This window comes from Electrona antarctica (genome assembly GCF_951216825.1).
Source record: "Electrona antarctica genome assembly, chromosome: 13".
In the NCBI taxonomy this organism is placed as follows: Eukaryota; Metazoa; Chordata; class Actinopteri; order Myctophiformes; family Myctophidae; genus Electrona; species Electrona antarctica.
Genome location: NC_136794.1, coordinates 33,179,323 through 33,199,311, shown reverse-complemented (window position 1 = coordinate 33,199,311; position 19,989 = coordinate 33,179,323). Strand labels below are relative to the sequence as shown.

The following is a 19,989-nucleotide window of genomic DNA, read 5'->3' as shown; positions in this document are numbered from 1 at the left end:
AGAATATGTTGTCATATTAATGCTGCTGTTAAAACTCTTGATTGCCCGGGGTTATTTAATCAATTAAATCATAGCGCCCAACCGATTTATAGCAACGGAGCACTTTTCCCGACGGACCGGAAGTTATACCGAATGTGGCGGGAACAGCTAAATGTAACCAAAACTCTAACGGCGATCGACAACAACGGGAGGCATGATTAAATCTAACGTGACTAGCGACTGGACAGCGGGGGACCGTCTAACACAGGATCTTTTCTTAGAATAGGACGGGATGATTTAGATCGCGAGTTATTAACGTTTTAAGATTTTCGTTGTCCTCGGCTAAACAGGGGGGGAACATTTTCGATGACGTCCTGTTGTGCAACATCGAGGATTGCGCAACAGGCGCACCTAGGCTGTAGAGCGATGCGATCGGTTTTCATATCAATAAACTTCGTCTTTTGGATAAAAATTCGCCCTGGGCGCTGGGTGTTACTAATAGAAAGGACGGTGAACTTCGTCATGGGCGATTGGGGTGTTAAGTATGGACATGGATAGGGACGGAGCCAAGTGGGCCATTATCCAGAACAGGTCGAGAAGCACTGCTTTAACCCATTTTGGGCGGGAACCCCTTTTGGTGTTAGCATTATGTTATGCTTTAGCTATTGAAAAATAGCAGATCTACAAGCTTGTAGGTCTGCTATTTTTGAAAAATCGAAGAACGACTGACATAGAAACATAACTTTTTTAGAAAACTGTCATTTTCAAACAGACATTTTTAGAATCTGATCTCAGGTCAAAATGGGTTAAGCTTTTACAGATGGTAGTTTGGACCTCCGAAATATATTCTCAACTAAGCATTTCAGATGTGCTGTATTTGACCTGCAAAACAAACAAAAAAAAAACGATGTTTTGTGCACTGTTTGAAGCAGATGTACTGTATATATCCATTATGTAGGCTGTGGGACCTGGGAGGGTTGCGTTGCGTTGGCCTGCATGGTGCAGTGTTCTGCTGCACTGCTCTGGACCACTGGGATCTGCTCTGGGCTACTGTACTGTACTGTGTACTTCTGCTGGCTTGCACTACAGTATATGCGATGTGTGCTTTTACTGCCCATAGGCATACAATCTGTACACAATGCTGCACATGTTCGCACTGGTCGTACTGGACATGCTCAACCAAACTATCAAATCTGGCCCATGCACAACGACTACAAATATCTTTTTTCTTTCCTGCATTTCCTATTGCCGATGTTAAAAATCATGAATGCCACACTTAAAATTTGAAAACACAGCATTATGATCGCTACAGGAGCGATGCTGGAGCCAGGAGCATTTACTGTACTGTACTGTACTGTACTGTACTGTACTGTACTGTACTGTACTGTACTGTACTGTACTGTACTGTACTGTACTGTACTGTACTGTACTGTACTGTACAAACTGCTGAATGGACGCTTAGTGAGCCATGCATCGTCCCAGTGTCTCTCTCCGTCATGTAATTCCAACTTCTGCCTTTGCCCCCATTTTCCCCCTTTTCTCCTGGCAGGACATTTCTCATTCTAATGACTCCTGCGCAGAAGGAAACATAAAAATGCAGATCTGTTTTCAGTCCGTTATGTTGTTTGTTGGGTGTAGCACTCTCTTCCCGTGCAACGTCAGGGTTCAGTTGAGAGAGAGGAACCTGCAGATTACATCAGTGGCTCTCAAAAACTTTGAAGCAGACCCCCACGGTTCGGTTCACGGACGCCCATGACTCTGAGAGTGTACACATGGTTTCCGATCCATTTGGCACTCTCAGAGTCCACTCCCAGAGGGTCCAGTTGGTTGGGGACCCCCAGGATCGCCCTGATGAACCCCTGGGGTCCTGGGGTCCTGGGGTCCCTAGAGACCCCACTTTGGGAATCATGTCTGTGACATGATTGCTTTCCGAAGCAGGTGGTGATTTATAGGGGAAGATCTGAGATTATGTGGTATCGTGAAGCATTAGGAATCTAAAAGTGTTGCTTCATAGTGAAATCTCAAATCTAAAACAGTTGCCAACCTTTCTTTCATTGTTTCAGTTTATTCTCTAATCTCTACACAGTAAAATCCTCTCGTGAGAGTGACTTTATCGTGACACAGATTTCAGTGTATTTTGTGTATAAAAATGCATTATGCACTAAACCTCACGCAACATCTACAGTCTCGAGAAGACAGACATTAAAATCTCAATGTGATCAGTGCCAAAACTAAACTACACAAATACAAATCTATATAAATATCTAACAACATGAAGGTGCATAACGGTATCGGTCAAGTAGATAGCAGGCATACCATGGGTCTTCGAGTGCCAAAATCCTCCACCTCACCTTTACGTTTATTTTCCTTTCCTTCCCTCTGCTTCTCCCTTCCCTCTCGCTCCATTTTCTGTCCGCCCCCTCCCCTCCCATCTGGTAATATAAATTCCATGGCTGGTTGATTTCAGTGAGCTGAGGGAAACAGTGAGGCTTCCACAGTTCAGCACTCTGGAGAGCGCCGGCCCGGCAGCGGCCATCAATCACGGCCTAAATCCCTCCTCTCTCAGGACAGAGCCCACGTGCTCGGTGACACATGGTCAACAGCTGCACAGAAATGCAACACCTAGAGCAGCCCCCTGGAGTCAGCCCTGATAGATTGGTAAACAGTGGAAGATGTACAATGAACTTTGGACGTTCAGAGTCAGCAGGCAAAGAAAGAATTGAAGGGGGGTGTGCTGTGGTTATTGTTGAAATAGTACTTGGCTTTGTTTGCATGGCAAACCGAGATAGATGCATGTCTGTAATCAAGTGTCAATTATAATCATTATAATAATTACAATCATAACAAGCATAACGTGCTGCGTGTGAAGCCTGGTGTTGCCAGGGTTATTGCCCCGACAACTTGTTAATCAGTGTGTTCAGGCTTTGGTACCCAGGCTTGGTTATTATTAAGTTTGAAATACTGCTCTCTCTCTTCCTCTCTAGCATTGGTGAAATAGGCTCTCTCCTGCTCTCCCCCTCTCTCCTGCTCTCTCCTGCTCTCCCCCTCTCTCCTGCTCTCTCCTGCTCTCCCCCTCTCAAGCTCCATCTCTCCCTTAATAGGCTCTCTCCTGCTCTCCCCCTCTCTATCTCTCCCTCCTACAATTCTTTGACTAAGTTTTGGCCTCAAAACGAGTTTGACCATTCTTTGACTATTACCCAGTCACTCCGATTTCATATCATTCCATTCACATGAACTTGATAACCGAAGACCGGTTGACAAGCGCACCTCCCCTCAGAAAGCACACGAGCACCCATACAGGGGAAAAAACCTTTACTTACCACAGTTTGTGGTAAAAGCTAAAACAAAAGAAAACGTATAGTTGCACAGTTTTGTAGCAAATGCTTGTCACTATCTCATACAGGGGAAACACTTTACTTGTACAGTTTGTCGTAAAACCTTTGCTCAAACCTTCTTTTTTCCGGCATTGATATCCACGGTGGGAACTATGCACGAAAACAAAAATTCACCGACTCTTGTACTTGTAATTCGACAATGAAGCTGATCCTGGTTGTGAAACATGCTGCATAACACTGACCGATGCATCCATCGTCTTCTCTCTCTCTCTCTTGCAGACGTGTCTAGAGCTGGAGCGTTACCTACAGACGGAGCCCAAGCGTCTCTCGGAGCTTTTCGACGAGGAGCTGGACTGCCTCCTGACGCCGGCCTTCATGCAGGCCTCCAGCGACAGCGATGAGGACCCGAGCGACCCGCTCCTGCCCGGCGGCCTGCCCGACCAGCCCAGCTCGCCTCCTCCGCTGCTGGCGCCCAAAGTCCAGGCCCGGATCATCCACCTCAGCAAGAGCGGAGGACCGCTAGTGGACCCCGAGACGGGCGCCGTTGTCCTCGCCACCACCGCCAAGGACCACTACCACCACCACCAGGGCCTGGTGGGGGTGAGCGCCGCGCAGCTCGCCGTCACGTCCCTGACGCCGCCCTCGTCCCCGGAGCTGGGCCGCCACCTGGTCAAGCCCGCGCAGACGCTCACCGCCACGGCGGACGGCACGCTGACGCTCAAGCTGGTGGCCAAGAAGGTGGGGATGGCGTCGGCGCGGGCCCTGCCCTCGTCGCCGCCAGGGGCCCGAGGAGGAGGAGGGGCCCTCAGTGACAGTGAACAGGGAGGGGGGGGCAGCCTGGCGGGAGACATACCGGAGAACAAGAAGAGAGTCCATCGCTGTCAGTTCAACGGCTGCAGGAAGGTTTACACCAAGAGCTCCCACCTCAAGGCACACCAGAGGACACACACAGGTGAGGCCGCACGCGCACGCACACACACACACACACATGCACACACACACATGCACACGCACGCACGCACGCACGCACGCACGCACGCACGCACGCACGCACGCACGCACGCACGCACGCACGCACGTGGCACTGTGTGTGCGTGCGCGTGACAGTGTTATATGCCTGGTTTACTCTCGCGAATAAAAAATACTTAAGTTGTCAAAAAAAAATCACACCTTATGTGGAATGGTTATTGTGAAAAATGTACCAGTGAAAGAGGGCTTAACAGCTGTTCCCGTTTCACTTTTATGCTGGGAACCAGCTGGACCCCTGGGGGGTTCCCGGACCCCACAGAACCACGGCACTAAAGCACACATTTCCTTTTCTTCCCTGACAGTGTTACAGACATACTGTACAGTTACATACACTAAAACCAGATAAGCTTGAATAGAAAACATAGCATATAGCGCTTGCCTCTTTCCATAATCTGTCTTTATCCCTTTTTTTTCCTGAGGTTTTTCTTGGATGTGAATGCCATTATTCTCAGCCTCGGTAACACTGTCACACTTAGTTGCTCTGGCAGATTTCTCCATCTCCTCATAACTCTTAATCCCGGCACAGCGGCCCGTGAAGCCATGACAAGTGCCAACAGGCCTGGCCTTGGTAATTGCTTGATGATTGATAGACTGGCAGGCAAACACGACTTCCACCTCACTGGATCAGCCATGTCTGAATGCGTTTTACACACAGCTTTAACTGCTAACTATCACTGGCCTTCCACTGAACCTGCAGGCCACTGAACCTGCAGGCCACTGGCCTTCCACTGAACCTGCAGGCCACTGAACCTGCAGGCCACTGAACCTGCAGGCCACTGGCCTTCCACTGAACCTGCAGGCCACTGAACCTGCAGGCCACTGAACCTGCAGGCCATTGAACCTGCAGGCCACTGGCCTTCCACTGAACCTGCAGGCCACTGAACCTGCAGGCCACTGAACCTGCAGGCCATTGAACCTGCAGGCCACTGAACCTGCAGGCCACTGAACCTGCAGGCCACTGAACCTGCAGGCCATTGAACCTGCAGGCCACTGAACCTGCAGGCCATTGAACCTGCAGGCCACTGAACCTGCAGGCCACTGGCCTTCCACTGAACCTGCAGGCCACTGAACCTGCAGGCCACTGAACCTGCAGGCCACTGGCCTTCCACTGAACCTGCAGGCCACTGAACCTGCAGGCCACTGAACCTGCAGGCCACTGAACCTGCAGGCCACTGAACCTGCAGGCCACTGAACCTGAAGGCCATTGAACCTGCAGGCCACTGAACCTGCAGGCCACTGAACCTGCAGGCCATTGAACCTGCAGGCCACTGAACCTGAAGGCCATTGAACCTGCAGGCCACTGAACCTGCAGGCCACTGAACCTGCAGGCCACTGAACCTGCAGGCCACTGGCCTTCCTCTGAACCTGCAGGCCACTGACAGCTCACACGCCAGTAGACCCATCCCACACAGCTCCAATTCTCGTATAGCCTTTTAAGCCCAAACCACACCAATTGGTCGAGACGCATGCGTCTACTCGCAACCGTTTTGTTGTAAGGCGACCCAATGGTGTGTTTTGGGCTTTATAGTGCCATCATATGACGTGAGTCCTGCTCAGAGATTGCCTTGTGCATGTGCTTCCTCCAGCATGGCAGCCTGATGCTGAACCTGACCCTGGTGTTCACTATAGCATTATAGCACAGCTTGCATCCATAGCATTAGGTCTATTGACAGCTGTGGTCTGTAGGCCGTATTATCCAACATCTCCACATGCTGTGCATCTTAGAGCAATGTTTGACCTCAGGTTTTCACTGTCCAACGTCAACCAGCCATCTCAGTTTGCCCTCTGTTGGCCGGGATAAATCAAATATAGCGTGCAGGTTGTACAGTATTCAGTATGGTATATTTTTTATCCGGCATGTCACAGGCTTATATGACCCTGGCTACACACCACTGTGTGTGGCTTTAGCGTTTAACCGTGCTGCACGCTCCCAAACCAGGGTTAATATAGCGTGTCCCAAAGTTCCAGCAGCGTAGCATTAGTCATATAGCCTTTAGTATGGCTAATCCATAACGGAGCAGCTAATGGCCTGCGGTGCAGCCTTGTAGTGTTAGCGCTATAGCGGAGCTGCAGCGTCTGTAATCTGGCTCCTCAGGCCCGTTGTCGACTCGGCAGGTTTTTGTACCGCCCCACTCCACCCCCATACCGCTCCACACTCCCCCCCCACCCCGCTCGCCACTCCCCCCCATCCCGCTCCCCACCCCCCCCCCCATCCCGCTCCACACTCCCCCCCATCCCGCTCCCCACTCCCCCCCATCCCGCTCCCCACTGATGTTAATCACCAGTGAGCTGATATAAGACATATTCACCCCCCCCCCCCCCCCCCCCACACACACACACACGCACACACACACACGCACACGCGCACGCACACGCACACACACACACACACACACACACACGCACACACGCACACGCGCACGCACACGCACACACACACACACACACACACGCACACGCACACACATACACATACAGTAATGATGGCAATAGAAATTAAAAAATACATGTAAAAAAAATGCAAGACCCTGAAGATGATTTTGCAATATTATTGCAAAAAGCGTCTTCAGGGTGTTGCATTTATTTATTATGTATATGCTTAGGCGTGTGTGTGTGTGTGTGTGTGTGTGTGTGTGGGGGGGGGGGGGGGGGGAAGGATGTGTGAATATGTGAATATGGGGGGGGTGGGGGGGTAGGGGGTTCCCACCCGATATGCTCATTACAAGCTCAGTACAGTTAGTGTAATTAGAGTAATCCTCTTTTTGAGTTATTATGGTCATTAATCATTGAACATGTACATGTTCAGAAAGATGAAGTTAGCGGAGAGCAAACAGCCAGCATAGTGTATTACATGAAGTCACATACCCTCAGCCAAAATACACACGCACACACACGCACGCGCTCACGCATACGCACGCACACGCACATGCACGAATGTCACAAGTAAAAGGCCTAAAAAGTACAAACAGTATCGGCAACAGAATATCTAGACACTATACCACAAGGCACTAAACCAAAAGTACTCAATATTTTATAAACATTTTCCAAAATATCAGATCTACGAGCTCCCAACGTGATGCATTGCAACGCGTTGTGAGCTTACAGTATAATGTTGGACTTAATTGGATAATGTATGGTTTTGTGACGATGACAATATTTGCCTCTTGAGATGGAATGGGGTAGAAGTATCAAGTATTGAAAAGTACCTCAACACTGTACTTTAGCTAAACGGTCTCTGTCCGGTGGAAACCAAAACTGTTCCTATTCAGGATTCAAGTGTTCAGAGCGTGTGGATCTGCTACTTTTGGTGCTTTTGTGTGACTCTGTATGGTCAAGTAGGGCGTTAATTTATGAGAAAAACACAAAAAGTAAAAAAACAAACAATGGACATAGGAGTTTTCTGCCCGAGAACGACATACAAGGTTTCCAGTACCCGACAGTGACAAAGTTAATGTTGCTGAATGTTGCTGACGTGTCCAAAGCAAAACAAAATGGCTCTTTTCAAATGCAGCGTTCATTATGAGACGATTTAAAAGCATTTACTTTCCTGTCTCTCGGTCCCCATAGTGTTTCCATCCGGGATTATGTTGGTTATGTTAATATAGAATATATTTAATTAAATGGAGTTAATCTCCCAAGCACTTACTGAGTCTCAGCCAAGATTGCTCTCTCTCTCTCTCTCTCTCTCTCTCTCTCTCTCTCTCTCTCTCTCTCTCTCTCTCTCTCTCTCTGTGTGTGTGAAATGGGAATTACAGATCACAATGATCTGTGCCTCACGTAAAACTCTAGCTGGATTGTATGACACCCAGTTAAATCTGCCTGTCTGTTTGTCTGTCTGCTTGCTTTTTGGAACAATACAAGTATAGTTGTTTATTGTATTTTTCTAAACAAAACCAGCAGTTTATACTGCACATCATAACCATCTGATTATTACAGAAAATAAAACCAACAGACAGACAGACAGACAGACAGACAGACAGACAGACAGACAGACAGACAGACAGACAGACAGACAGACAGACAGACAGACAGACAGACAGACGATCGATTGATCACCGTACAATGACTTGATCTCTGCATTGAAGCAATGATGGAAAGTAAGCATTTATCTCAACACCTGTGGTGCGTTTGTGAGAGTGTTTGTGCAGGGGGGTGGGATGTGTGTGTGTGTGTGTGTGGGGGGGGGGGATGGGGGGGGGGGGTCTGGGATGAGGGACTCTTGGGGGGCTCAGGGGGGGTTGCTGGGAAACGGTATCGCCAAGAGACTCAAAACCTGCAAGACGAGAGTGTACCTTATAATTAGCAGTGTGCTTACAGCTCACAGCTAGCTGCCATGCTGCCAGTGAAGCTACAACTAGCTACTGGAGAGAGACATCCATACACTCCCCCTTACGCCCGGTTTAGTACTCTGTCGCACGGCGGGGTCCGCACGGTGAAAATAGCCGACGTACAAGCTCACAACGCGTTGCATTTGCTGTGCGTTGTGAGCTTGTGGGTCGGCTACTATCGCTGCATGGGCCTCGACGGACCGTATATTAGGCTTTATGACAACAAAACTATATACCCTCACATCGACCCCCTACTAGCCAAGTGTACATCTAACTCCAACCCTGCTCTCTCTCTCTCTCTCTCTCTCTCTCTCTCACTCTCTCTCTCTCAGTTTGGGTTGCTAGGCAACTACCACCGCACTCCCCCATAATTGGCTAGTAGATATTGTCCATGGATGTTGCTCTCTCTCTCTCTCTCTCTCTCTCTCTCTCTCTTCTCTTCCATTGAGTCTCTCATTTTGTCTCTTTGTCATTCTCACCCATTCGCTCCTTTTCCTTCATCTGCCCCCCCCCCCCCCCCTCTCTCTCTCTCTCTTTCTATTTCACCTTTCAGTGTCTTGCTCTCTCTGTCTTTCTGCCTCCCCCCACCCCCACCCCTCTCAGTTGCTAGGTGACTTCATGGTTCCGTGCCTCGCCGTGTTATAATTGGCTGGCGTCATGGTTGCCCAAGTCAGCCTTGCTTTCATTTGCGCGCGCGTGTGCATGCGTGCGTGCGTGCGTGCGTGCGTGCGTGCTTGCGTGCGTGCGTGCATGCGTGCGTGGGTGTGCACGTTTAATGCAGACTGAGGGAATACTCTCGGCCAATTATGGCGAGAAGGGTGTGAAGCATCCGCCTGTCTGGCACCTGTGGCCCCCACTTATATACTTCCATCTCTCTCTGTCTGTCTCTGTCTCTGTCTCTCTGTCTCCCCCCCCCCCCCCCCCCCCTCTGTGCAAGAGCACACACGCACACACAAAACTCACACACACACACACACACACACACACACACACACACACACACACACACACACACACACACACACACACACACTGAGAAGGCCGTCTGTTGGGTTTTGAGGAAATGAGCATGCATCTTTTTGCTGCTGTTATTGAAGACAGTAAAGAGCTTCCGATTTGCGTAAACATCGCATGGCCGCATGCACGCACGCACACACGCACGCACGCACACACGCATACTCTTGTAATGTGCACTTTCTGTTAACATATTCTGTAATGGCCACTTCATCTCAGTTGCATTATAGGCCTTTAAATTTCACTACTGTCAACACTATACTTTGGGAAGTGTGACTCGTCTGTGCGTGTGTGTGCCGTGGTTTGAGTGTGTGCGTGGCGTGGCATGGTGCGCACCGCGTGTGTGCGTGCGTGGTGTATGTGCGTGTGTGATGTGTGTGCGTGTGTGTGCGTGTTGTGGCATGGTGTGCATGCTTAAGAAAGATTGGTGGCTGCTGTGATAAGGCGGAGAACGGGACATCTGGCCAACTGTATGCAGCCGTATTACTCCCCATTAAGACTCATTAAGACCCCAATTATATCTACCACCCCCCCCAGTTCTGCTGTATCTACTGGCTGACACAGTAGGTATGCACACACACACACACACACACACACACACACACACACACACACACACACACACACACACACACACACACACACACACATCCCATCCGTAGACAGGGGTGTTCCCCAAAAACCCAAAGGGCATATACGATGGTGTGGGTCACAAACTTGACACACACCCTTCCAAAGACAACCTTAAATCTGCACGCACGCACGCACGCACGCACGCACGCACGCACGCACGCACGCACGCACGCACGCACGCACGCACGCACGCACGCACGCACGCACGCACGCACGCACGCACACACACACACACACACACACACACACACACACACACACACACACACACGAATGCACACGTAGTCGCGTACACACACACACCCCAGCCGGAAGGCTTTTTATCATGTAGGGATAACTGCAGCCTGCTACAGCCTGGGAACAATGGTACATCTCTCCTCCCATCTGCTAAAGTGAAGATGAAACTTCATTTACATTTCAGATCCCACCTCAGGGGGTCCGTGCGGGGGAGAGAGGGGGGAGGGAGGGGGGGCTGCAGGGTACCAGAGGGAGAAAACCAGTTTCATTTTCAGGCAGATTTTGGAGGGGGTGGGGGGAGAGGGGGGGAGATTATGAATTAACATGCAGCCATGCTGAAAGACTTCATTTAGACCGAGCTAATTGACTCGATTGGCTCATTGAAATGACTGTCGTATTAGGATAAGGTCTGGCTGGCCCCTAAGGTGTGTCTGTCTGTCTGTCTGTCTGTCTGTCTGTCTGTCTGTCTGTCTGTCTGTCTGTCTGTCTGTCTGTCTGTCTGTCTGTCTGTCTGTCTGTCTGTCTGTCTGTCTGTCTGTCTCTGTCTGTCTGTCTGTCTCTGTCTGTGTGTGTGTGCGTGCGTGCGTGCGTGCGTGCGTGCGTGCGTGCGTGCGTGCGTGCGTGCGTGCGTGCGTGCGTGCGTGCGTGCGTGGGTTACATAAAACATTAAAAGATGACTTGTATTTTTTGGGTTTGGGTTTGGGGAAATTTTGAAATGCCAATAGAATATGTGAACGTTAATCTCTCTCTCTCTCTCTCTCACTCTCTCTCTCTCTCTCTCTCTCTCTCTCAGGTGAAAAGCCGTACAAGTGTTCGTGGGAGGGCTGTGAGTGGCGCTTTGCCCGGAGTGACGAGTTGACGCGACACTATCGCAAACACACCGGTGCCAAGCCCTTCAAGTGTAACCACTGCGACAGGTATAGGACACACACACACACACACACACACACACACACACACACACACACACACACACACACACACACACCGAGACACAGGAATCCCAGTGGCCCATGGGCGCCGACAGTGAGCCAGGTGACACATGATGAACAGTGGTGCTGCCGGTGTAATTGTTTTCCTGTGGAGAGAGTGGTAACAACTAAGCCCAGCGCTGATGCTGCTTCCACGGGCCGTATTTACTCAGCTGTTACACACCTGTGTGCCGATCATGATTTAGAACGTGTAGCTTTAACTTTGGCTCGTTTTTTATGCATTAGGACAGGGGTCTTCAACAGGGGGGTCCGAGACCCCTAGCGGGTCCTCAGAGTTACTACAGGGGAGGGGGGATCTTTGTGCGATCTTTGTGCGATAGGAACCTTTTTTTTTTTTACATTAACCACTTGAGGGTTAGCCGAAAAATACTTTCGGCTTATAGTGTGGAATTACACCTCCTGAATGCTATATAGAGTCTGGAACTACACCTCTTGAATGCTATATAGAGTCTGGAACTACACCTCCTGAATGCTATATAGAGTCTGGAACTACACCTCCTGAATGCTATATAGAGTCTGGAACTACACCTCCTGAATGCTATATAGAGTCTGGAACTACACCTCCTGAATGCTATATAGAGTCTGGAACTACACCTCCTGAATGCTATATAGAGTCTGGAACTACACCTCTTGAATACTATATAGAGTTTGGTATCTGCAATTTTTGAACATTTGTGTCACATTCTTTGAATAATTTTTTTTAAATCACAAATCTTCTCTTCTGGGGGTCTGTGGCACCAAAAACATCTGATGGGCAGTCCACTGCCAAATTACCTATACATTTCATGGGGCCCTTGGCACGAAAAGGATTGAGAAACACCGGTTTAGAAGGCATTTGTAGAATCGTCCTCAGGTCTTACTGGGTAAATCCATGCGATGATCCCCTGGCATGTACATGCTGTACTGTACGTGTTCCAGACAGCGCTGGTCGCAGCGTTGCTGACGCGTGGCCGTGCATGTCTCAGACAGCATGTGTTGTCATGGTTGCTGGCTCTGCAGCGCTGCCATGCAGCCCTCATCATGGGCTCTGCCTGCTTCGAGCTCATTTACATTCCTGTCCTATTCATCGCACGTGCATTCATACTGCGCTGCATACCCGGCCGCATGTGCTTACACAAAACACGGTGTACGCACGCACGCACGCACGCACGCACGCACGCACGCACGCACGCACGCACGCACGCACGCACACACGCACACACACACACACACACACACACACACACACACACACACACACACACAGTATACCAAACACTGAAGTATTACAGTTGTGAGCAGAGCAGCGTGTTTTCCTGCTGAATAGACTGAAGTGGATTGTGGCTAAAGGTCGTGGTGGTAAAAGCAGATAGTGTGAGCTTCAGCACATTGGAAGTGTGATAGTAGTTTTTTTTTGTCTCAAACAACCCCTCCAAACAGACTTCAAATCCAAAGCAACTGTTTTCTTTTTTAACCACAGTACTTTTGTGCACACCAAGTCAATTTTGCTGAAAATAGCTGATCTGTACAATACGTCGTGAGCTTGCAGGTCTGTAATAAGGGCTAGGGCTCAAGCTGTTAAAACATTGGACTCCGGGTCACGGTATGGTTAGCCTGGCCCAGGAGCCATAGAGTAAGACAGAGTTACGAAAACTCCGTTCACTTCATGGGGCCAGTCCAATGGCGGCTCTTCTACATAGACTTCTATTGAGAATGGGGACAACAAATAGGGACAAGTCCTGGACCGGAAGTAGGCAGAAACGCATTGGACTCAGGCAACAGCCCAGCTTTAATGATCTTAAATCCCTTTATTTTAGATTGTGGGGGCCACCAATCCGGCACAAATAATATAGCTCAATGGCACACAGGAGTAAAACACTTCCTTATTAAAAAATACATGTTGCTGGGTCTGCACTTGTTTCCTGCCAAATGCGATCTGCATAACAGACAAAAGGGGGTAAATTACCTGACATGCAGTTAGACTTGTATAGTATTGGTTCACCCTTTGTTTCACTCAAACACGAGTGTGTGTACGGTGCGCACGCACGCACACACACACACACACACACACACACACACACACACACACACACACACACACACACACACACACACACACACACACACACACACACACACACACACACACACACACACACACACACACACAGTCCATTGTCACCTGACAGCTTGTCACTGCGACTACCACATGTACTGTATGCACTGTATGCACACACACACACACACACACACACACACACACACACACACACACACACACACACACACACACACACACACACACACACACACACACACACACACATACATGCTGACTCTGACATACACTCAAACACAACAATCAATCACTATCCTGGCACCGTGACTTACTTCGCTCCAGATGGAACCACGAACAATCCCTCCTGTTGTGACTCTCACCACACACACACACAGCAGATTCTCCTAGATGAAGCATGGATTTATCAGTGTCAGTTATTTGGATCATGTGTAGAGTACAGTTGAGGCTGTTGATCAATAACAGTTTGCTCATCAGAAGTGTTCAATTCAATGCTTTATGTTGTCGCTGTTGGGCAGAAACCTGTGGACCCCCAAAGTTAATGGATTTCAACTAGACATGGCTTTTATTTATTTAACTCAATTAACTATCCGCAATTTATAATTGCATGACTGCATTCCATTGATTCAGATTGTTCAGTATATTGAGTCGTATCAACACAATGCAATGTTCTCATTGTAACCTCAGAGTAAACCATATTGACATACACTCACTATATTGAAGTCAGTAGCCTCTGGCCCACTGGAAAGAAATGCACTATAGTGGCACAATGAGGGCAGGTATAGGGGGTATTGTGCTTTTGTGCGTGCGTGCGTGCGTGCATGCGTGCGTGCATGCGTGCATGCGTGCGTGTTTACTGTTGTCCCTCACAGCGGAAACCACTTACCAAATGGACCCCGGCTATTGGCGACCACAGACCCTTTTTCGCCCTGCATCGGGTGTTGGCAGAGCAGTACCAACTAATGGACTGGCACCAGATACCAGCTCCACTTACCCACTGCCTGAAGGACTTGGACTGTATGTCCCAAAATGGCGATGTCCTCACAAGTATGGCAATACCGCGCGCGTGTGTGTGTGTGTGTGTGTGTGTGTGTGTGTGTGTGTGTGTGTGTGTGTGTGTGTGTGTGTGTGTGTGTGTGTGTGTGTGTGTGACCCCAGGGACGGTGTAATTGGGTGTTGTGGGGGCGCTGTAGCTGGAGTTGTAAAGTAAAGCCCTTCAGAACACTGTAGGATGCTTATAATCCTGGCTGAGAGGTGGGACCGCATTAACCATGTACTGTACTGTACTGGCATACACACGCATAGACACACAGCACGCACGCACACACATGTATACAGACATGCATGCATGATTGTGTGCACCCAAATCCAGCTGCTGTAAGTTTGTGTTTTAATGAGAGAACAGCACTAGACAGAGTATTCACACACCGTACACAGTAGTACACTAATGCACAAAGAAAGAAAGAAAGAAAGAAAGAAAGAAAGAAAGAAAGAAAGAACTGGTGCTTTCTTTCTTAGCACCAGTGAATTGTCATGGACTCCTCTGTGTCATCAAATAGAGCTCTATCCTCAGCATCTTTGTGTGTGTGTGTGTGAGCGTGCGTGCGTGCGTGTGTGCGTGCGTGCGTGCGTGCGTTACTTTTCAGGAAATGAAAACGAATAACCTGCGTTACTGTGGTTATTATTTAGTCCCAAGCTCTCGTTCACATTAAACCACTTTCACATTTACTTTCAAACTGATTGGGAAAATAGCAGAACTACAAGCTCATATCATGTCAATGCAATGTGAGCTTCTTCTTTTCTTTCTTGGGACAAAACCAACTCTAAGCAGATTATTGTTTGTACTATTACTATTTAATTTTTTATTTTTTGGACCGTGTAAAAAACATTTAGTTGTACTGTCTCTTTGTGGTAAAAGCTAAAAAGAATCACATCAATACTTGATGTGAGGGGAACGCTTTACTTGTACATTTTGTGGAAAAGGCTTAGCTTAAACGTATTTTTTTTCCTGCCTTGTTTTCCACGCACTCACGCGCGCGCGCGCGCACGCACGCACGCACGCACGCACGCACGCACGCACGCACGCACCAGTGTGTCATTAATCCTCCCAAATCAAGCAGGGAGCCCCTATTGGGCATGAATGAGAAAGACGGAAGACAGAGAGAGGGGAGGGGGGCTGATTTGGGGGTCAAAGGAGAAAGGAAGCGAAGGAGATCAAGGCAACAAGACCTGAGGAAACAAGAGGGGAGGGGCTGTGCACAGTACATTTACTTTACTTGAGTATAGGCTAATTTGTAATACTTTATACCAGTGGTTGTCACACATTTTCGTGTCAAGGACCCCCAAATTGATATGTATTTGGACACAGACCCCATCTGAAAAGCCCTTGTGCCAGGGACCCCCAGAAGAGAAGGTTCATGTTTAATGCAAATTCTAAAATAGTAGAAGCTCGCTGCACTGTGAGCTTAGATTGATTTGCCAACTTTTAAATGGAAATTATTGTGGCGCTATATCAACTCATTTAGCTGGAGACCCCCTGCTGGGGACCCACACTTTGAGAAACAATGCTTTATTCTTTATACTTCTACTTTTCTACTCCATTACATGTAGGCAAATATTGTACTTTTTACTTTTTACTTTAGTTGTGGAGCTTTAGTTACTATAGTTACTTTTGATGAATGTATTGTAGGGGGTGTGAGGGGGTGTGTTGGGGGGTGGGGGTGTCAGGAGTGTGCCAGCTGGTGTGGCGAGGCCCCTGACGGTGACACGCTGACTCGCAGGGCCATCTGTCCGGCCCTCCACCGTCCCCTGACACACACACACACACACACACACACACACACACACACACACACACACACACACACACACACACACACACACACACACACACACACCAATCGGTCTGACTCAGAGCACGTAGCATGCGGAGGAAAGCTCAAGATGAATATAACCTGTAGTTGGGTGTGCGCCGGTGGTTGCCAACCTTGAAATAGGGAATCGTCCCTTATTTGGGAACTAAAAGAAGTGTCCCTTATTGAACTGATATGTGACACACTTGGTTCCTAATATATGGGAGGCTAATATAATTCAGGTTGTTAATATAATAAAAAAACTTTACATAATATACAGTACTTTTTCTGGGCTTCCATTTTTTATTTAATTTAATCTTTTAGAATTAAACACGTGACCTGGTGTCCGTGATTTCAATTGCAGGAAGTTGGCCACTCTAGATGGTTTGTATGCTGAAAACAGGAGATCGTGGAGTGTGAGCTGTTTTTCTGGTGCACGGCTCCGCATGTGACTACGTGTTTCAAACCCCAAGCTCACAACGCGGCGCAAAGCGACACCTTGTGAGCTTGTATATCTGCTATTTTCACTAGTTTGGGTCGTCTCATTTCTATTTTTTGGGGGGGTCTTGAGCTGAAACGTTTGGGAACCACTGCTTTAGAGCGAATAGGAGAGAGTGTGTATTGAAGAGTGGAGGAGCGCGCCAGCTAGCTTGCTTGCTAGCAGCACATGGCGAAAGCAAAGCAAACAAAGTGTCTGAGACACATAAAACAGATCACATGACCAACTCATCTCTCTGCTCGAGTCTCAATGTGCTGTTTGTTCCTTCTACCGCTGTCTGCCTTCATCACACCGCTTACAACAGCAGTCTGTCTTCTGGTGTGCTTTGGAGACACACACACACACACCCCCACACACACACACACACACACACACACACACACACACACACCCCCACACACACACACACAGCTCTCTCCTGGACCCAATTAATAATGAATCGAGCCTCTGGCAAATTTAATTTTTTATTCCCCATTTCATACTCACCCATGTTCTTTTTTTTCGCTTTCTTTCACAGCATTTCTTGATACATTTTTATTGCGGGACGTTCAGCTTTTAAACGCAATAATCCTCCTTGCGATGCCGTAATGAAAACAAAGCTAGTCGTCCCCTGGCATGTCGTAGATCACACGTTGTATGTGGGCCCAGTGCCCAGGCTTTATGTCTGGCTCACGTTATCGGTGGCAGTAACCGACCGGGCGAGGTGAATGGATTGGCGGCAGGAATAAAACGGCCACAGGCGACTCTCTCACATGCTGTCACGTCTCCAGATGGTGACTAGCAAATGAGCTTCTCTGCACTTTCTACCGTTATGCTATTTTACCTCGCTGAGGGTCTACATCACACAGTGATGGACGGGTGGCCTTGAACTGTAGCCACGTTAGATGTTTTCCCTGTCTGTTTGTTCCATGGGGGGGGGGGGAAGTAAATAAGCACATTTGCACACGTACTAAAGCACACTTCCAAAGGGTATTTCCAATTGTTCTTTTAAGTGAAAGTGAAATTGTCTGTGGGTTTCATAAATATTGAACCAAGTATTAACAAGAGCTTGTGAGTGATCTACATTGGATCCATTTGAACACAGGTTATTTTTTTTAATTTTTTTTTCACGTTCCTGAAATGTACTGTACCACTTTTGGAATCCACCTGGCGGCCAGAGGTACCTTTCGCCTGAAAGGTTTTGAAAGGTACCTATAGAAGTCAGCCTGGAACAGACCAACAGAATGGGACTGTATGTCCTAATATTAAACCTCTGTGTGTCTCTCTCTCGCTCTCTCTCTGCAGGTGTTTCTCCAGGTCGGACCACTTGGCTCTGCACATGAAGAGGCACATCTGAAGAGGAGGTGAAGGAGGAGAGGGCACCGGAGAGAGGGAGAGAGAGAGAGAGAGACAGGAGAGAGAGGGGATAGAACCACTGAACGACCACGCGCCGGCCTCGATCTGCCCGGTCTCGCCCCCGTCCACAAACACCGCCTTCCGAAACGGACCACCTCCACCTATCCGCTATAGGAGATGGAACTATAGCGCTGTATACCAACAGCAATGGGACGGAGAGATGGAACCTATAGCGCTGTATACCAACAGCAATGGGACGGAGAGATGGAACCTATAGCGCTGTATACCAACAGCAATGGGACGGAGAGATGGAACCTATAGCGCTGTATACCAACAGCAATGGGACGGAGAGGGGAAGTTTCAAGGAAGGACATGCAGTGAACGTGGAGAGGAGCACGCTTAGATGTTGTTTTTATTTTCAGATTACCACAACTCACAACTTTACAGTAGAAACAAACGTATTTGTTATTAATCTCTTCTTTGATTGCGTCATCATTCATCACAGTTAGACCCAACTTAGGGCTTTGGACACTGCCAAACCAATATACTTAACCGCTGTTTGTCTGTATTTCTGTACATGAACATTTTGGTAGTTATCTTTCTTTTACCATAAAACTAACAACTTCGATCACAAGACCTGCTCAGCTTCAGTATCCAAATATCAGCGCTTTTCGAAGAAACGGCGACTCTGTGTTTGGAAGCAAGATCATTTAACCGGTTTTCTGTTGTTTGTCACAAGAACGCGACGCAAACAAACCACCACCTGCCACAGTTGAAATGGCAACAAAAATAATAATTACCGGTATGTCAACCTCAGAAATCTGTGTGAAAACAACAATGCCAAAATCTGCAGGAGAGAGACTGTAGGAATGACCTCCAAGATGGCTGCTGTTCTAACGGCCTCGGGATCAGCGCGTGTCCCGTTTTTTGGACGAGCCCAGCTTTCCATTTGGACGGCCCCAGCCCGCCGTGGTGACAGCCAGGAGACGCAGCTCTCAGCCTGACCTCGGGCAGGATGCTTGTATCTCTCACCTTCACTTAAAAAGGAAAAGCGCCTGCCACCTCCATGGGCCACGCGGCGACGCGAAGAACATTTTTGAAATGCGCAGCGACACTTTCTTGCCTTTGTTTTCTTTTCTACAGAAAAGACAAATAATTGCTATAATTATCGTTAAGAATGACAGATTGTTCTTTCTTCTCTTTGATGAAAATGTCTTAAAAGATTCACATGAATGACAATTTGGAAGAAAAAGGAACTGAAAACCCGATGCTTTCGACAAATAGACAAATAGACAAAATGATAAAACAAATACGGGAAACAACAGAATTCAACCCCTGCTGGCACTATCTGCAGATGACGGAAAAACGAACAAAACAAAACACATTTTAAAAAGCCCAGGAAATCATATGAAACTCTGCAAGAGAGAGAGAGAGAGAGAGAGAAATGAATCGTATTGTTGGCCTGAAATGAAAGGGGAGAGAGAAAAGGGCCTTCTGTTTTTCATTCTGCTCCTTCTGCCATGCAATCCAAATCCAGCTGAAAAACCACACGCACGCACGTACGCACACACGCACGCATGCACGCACACACACACGCACACGCACGCATGCACGCACACACAGTATGCTATTAATTACTATACTTGTGAGGACATCACAATTTGAGGATGCAATAGCAAACATTTTCTGATAAATTGATC

The 19,989-nt window shown here is 48.2% G+C and overlaps 1 protein-coding gene across 1 annotated transcript in view; it reads left to right on the top strand.

Annotated features, from left to right (window-relative positions):
• Positions 1 to 18,443, top strand: part of klf7b (Kruppel like factor 7b) — a gene marked incomplete at its 5' end in the record, with an annotated part of 73,497 nt that extends 55,054 nt beyond the window's left edge. The window contains 3 exons of the mRNA XM_079518161.1: positions 3,594 to 4,266; positions 11,349 to 11,472; positions 18,239 to 18,443. Of these exons, the coding sequence (XP_079374287.1) occupies positions 3,594 to 4,266; positions 11,349 to 11,472; positions 18,239 to 18,290 (849 nt within the window). The 3' untranslated portion in view covers positions 18,291 to 18,443. The remainder of the gene's footprint in view (positions 1 to 3,593; positions 4,267 to 11,348; positions 11,473 to 18,238) is intronic.
• Between the last annotated feature and the right edge of the window lie 1,546 nt (positions 18,444 to 19,989).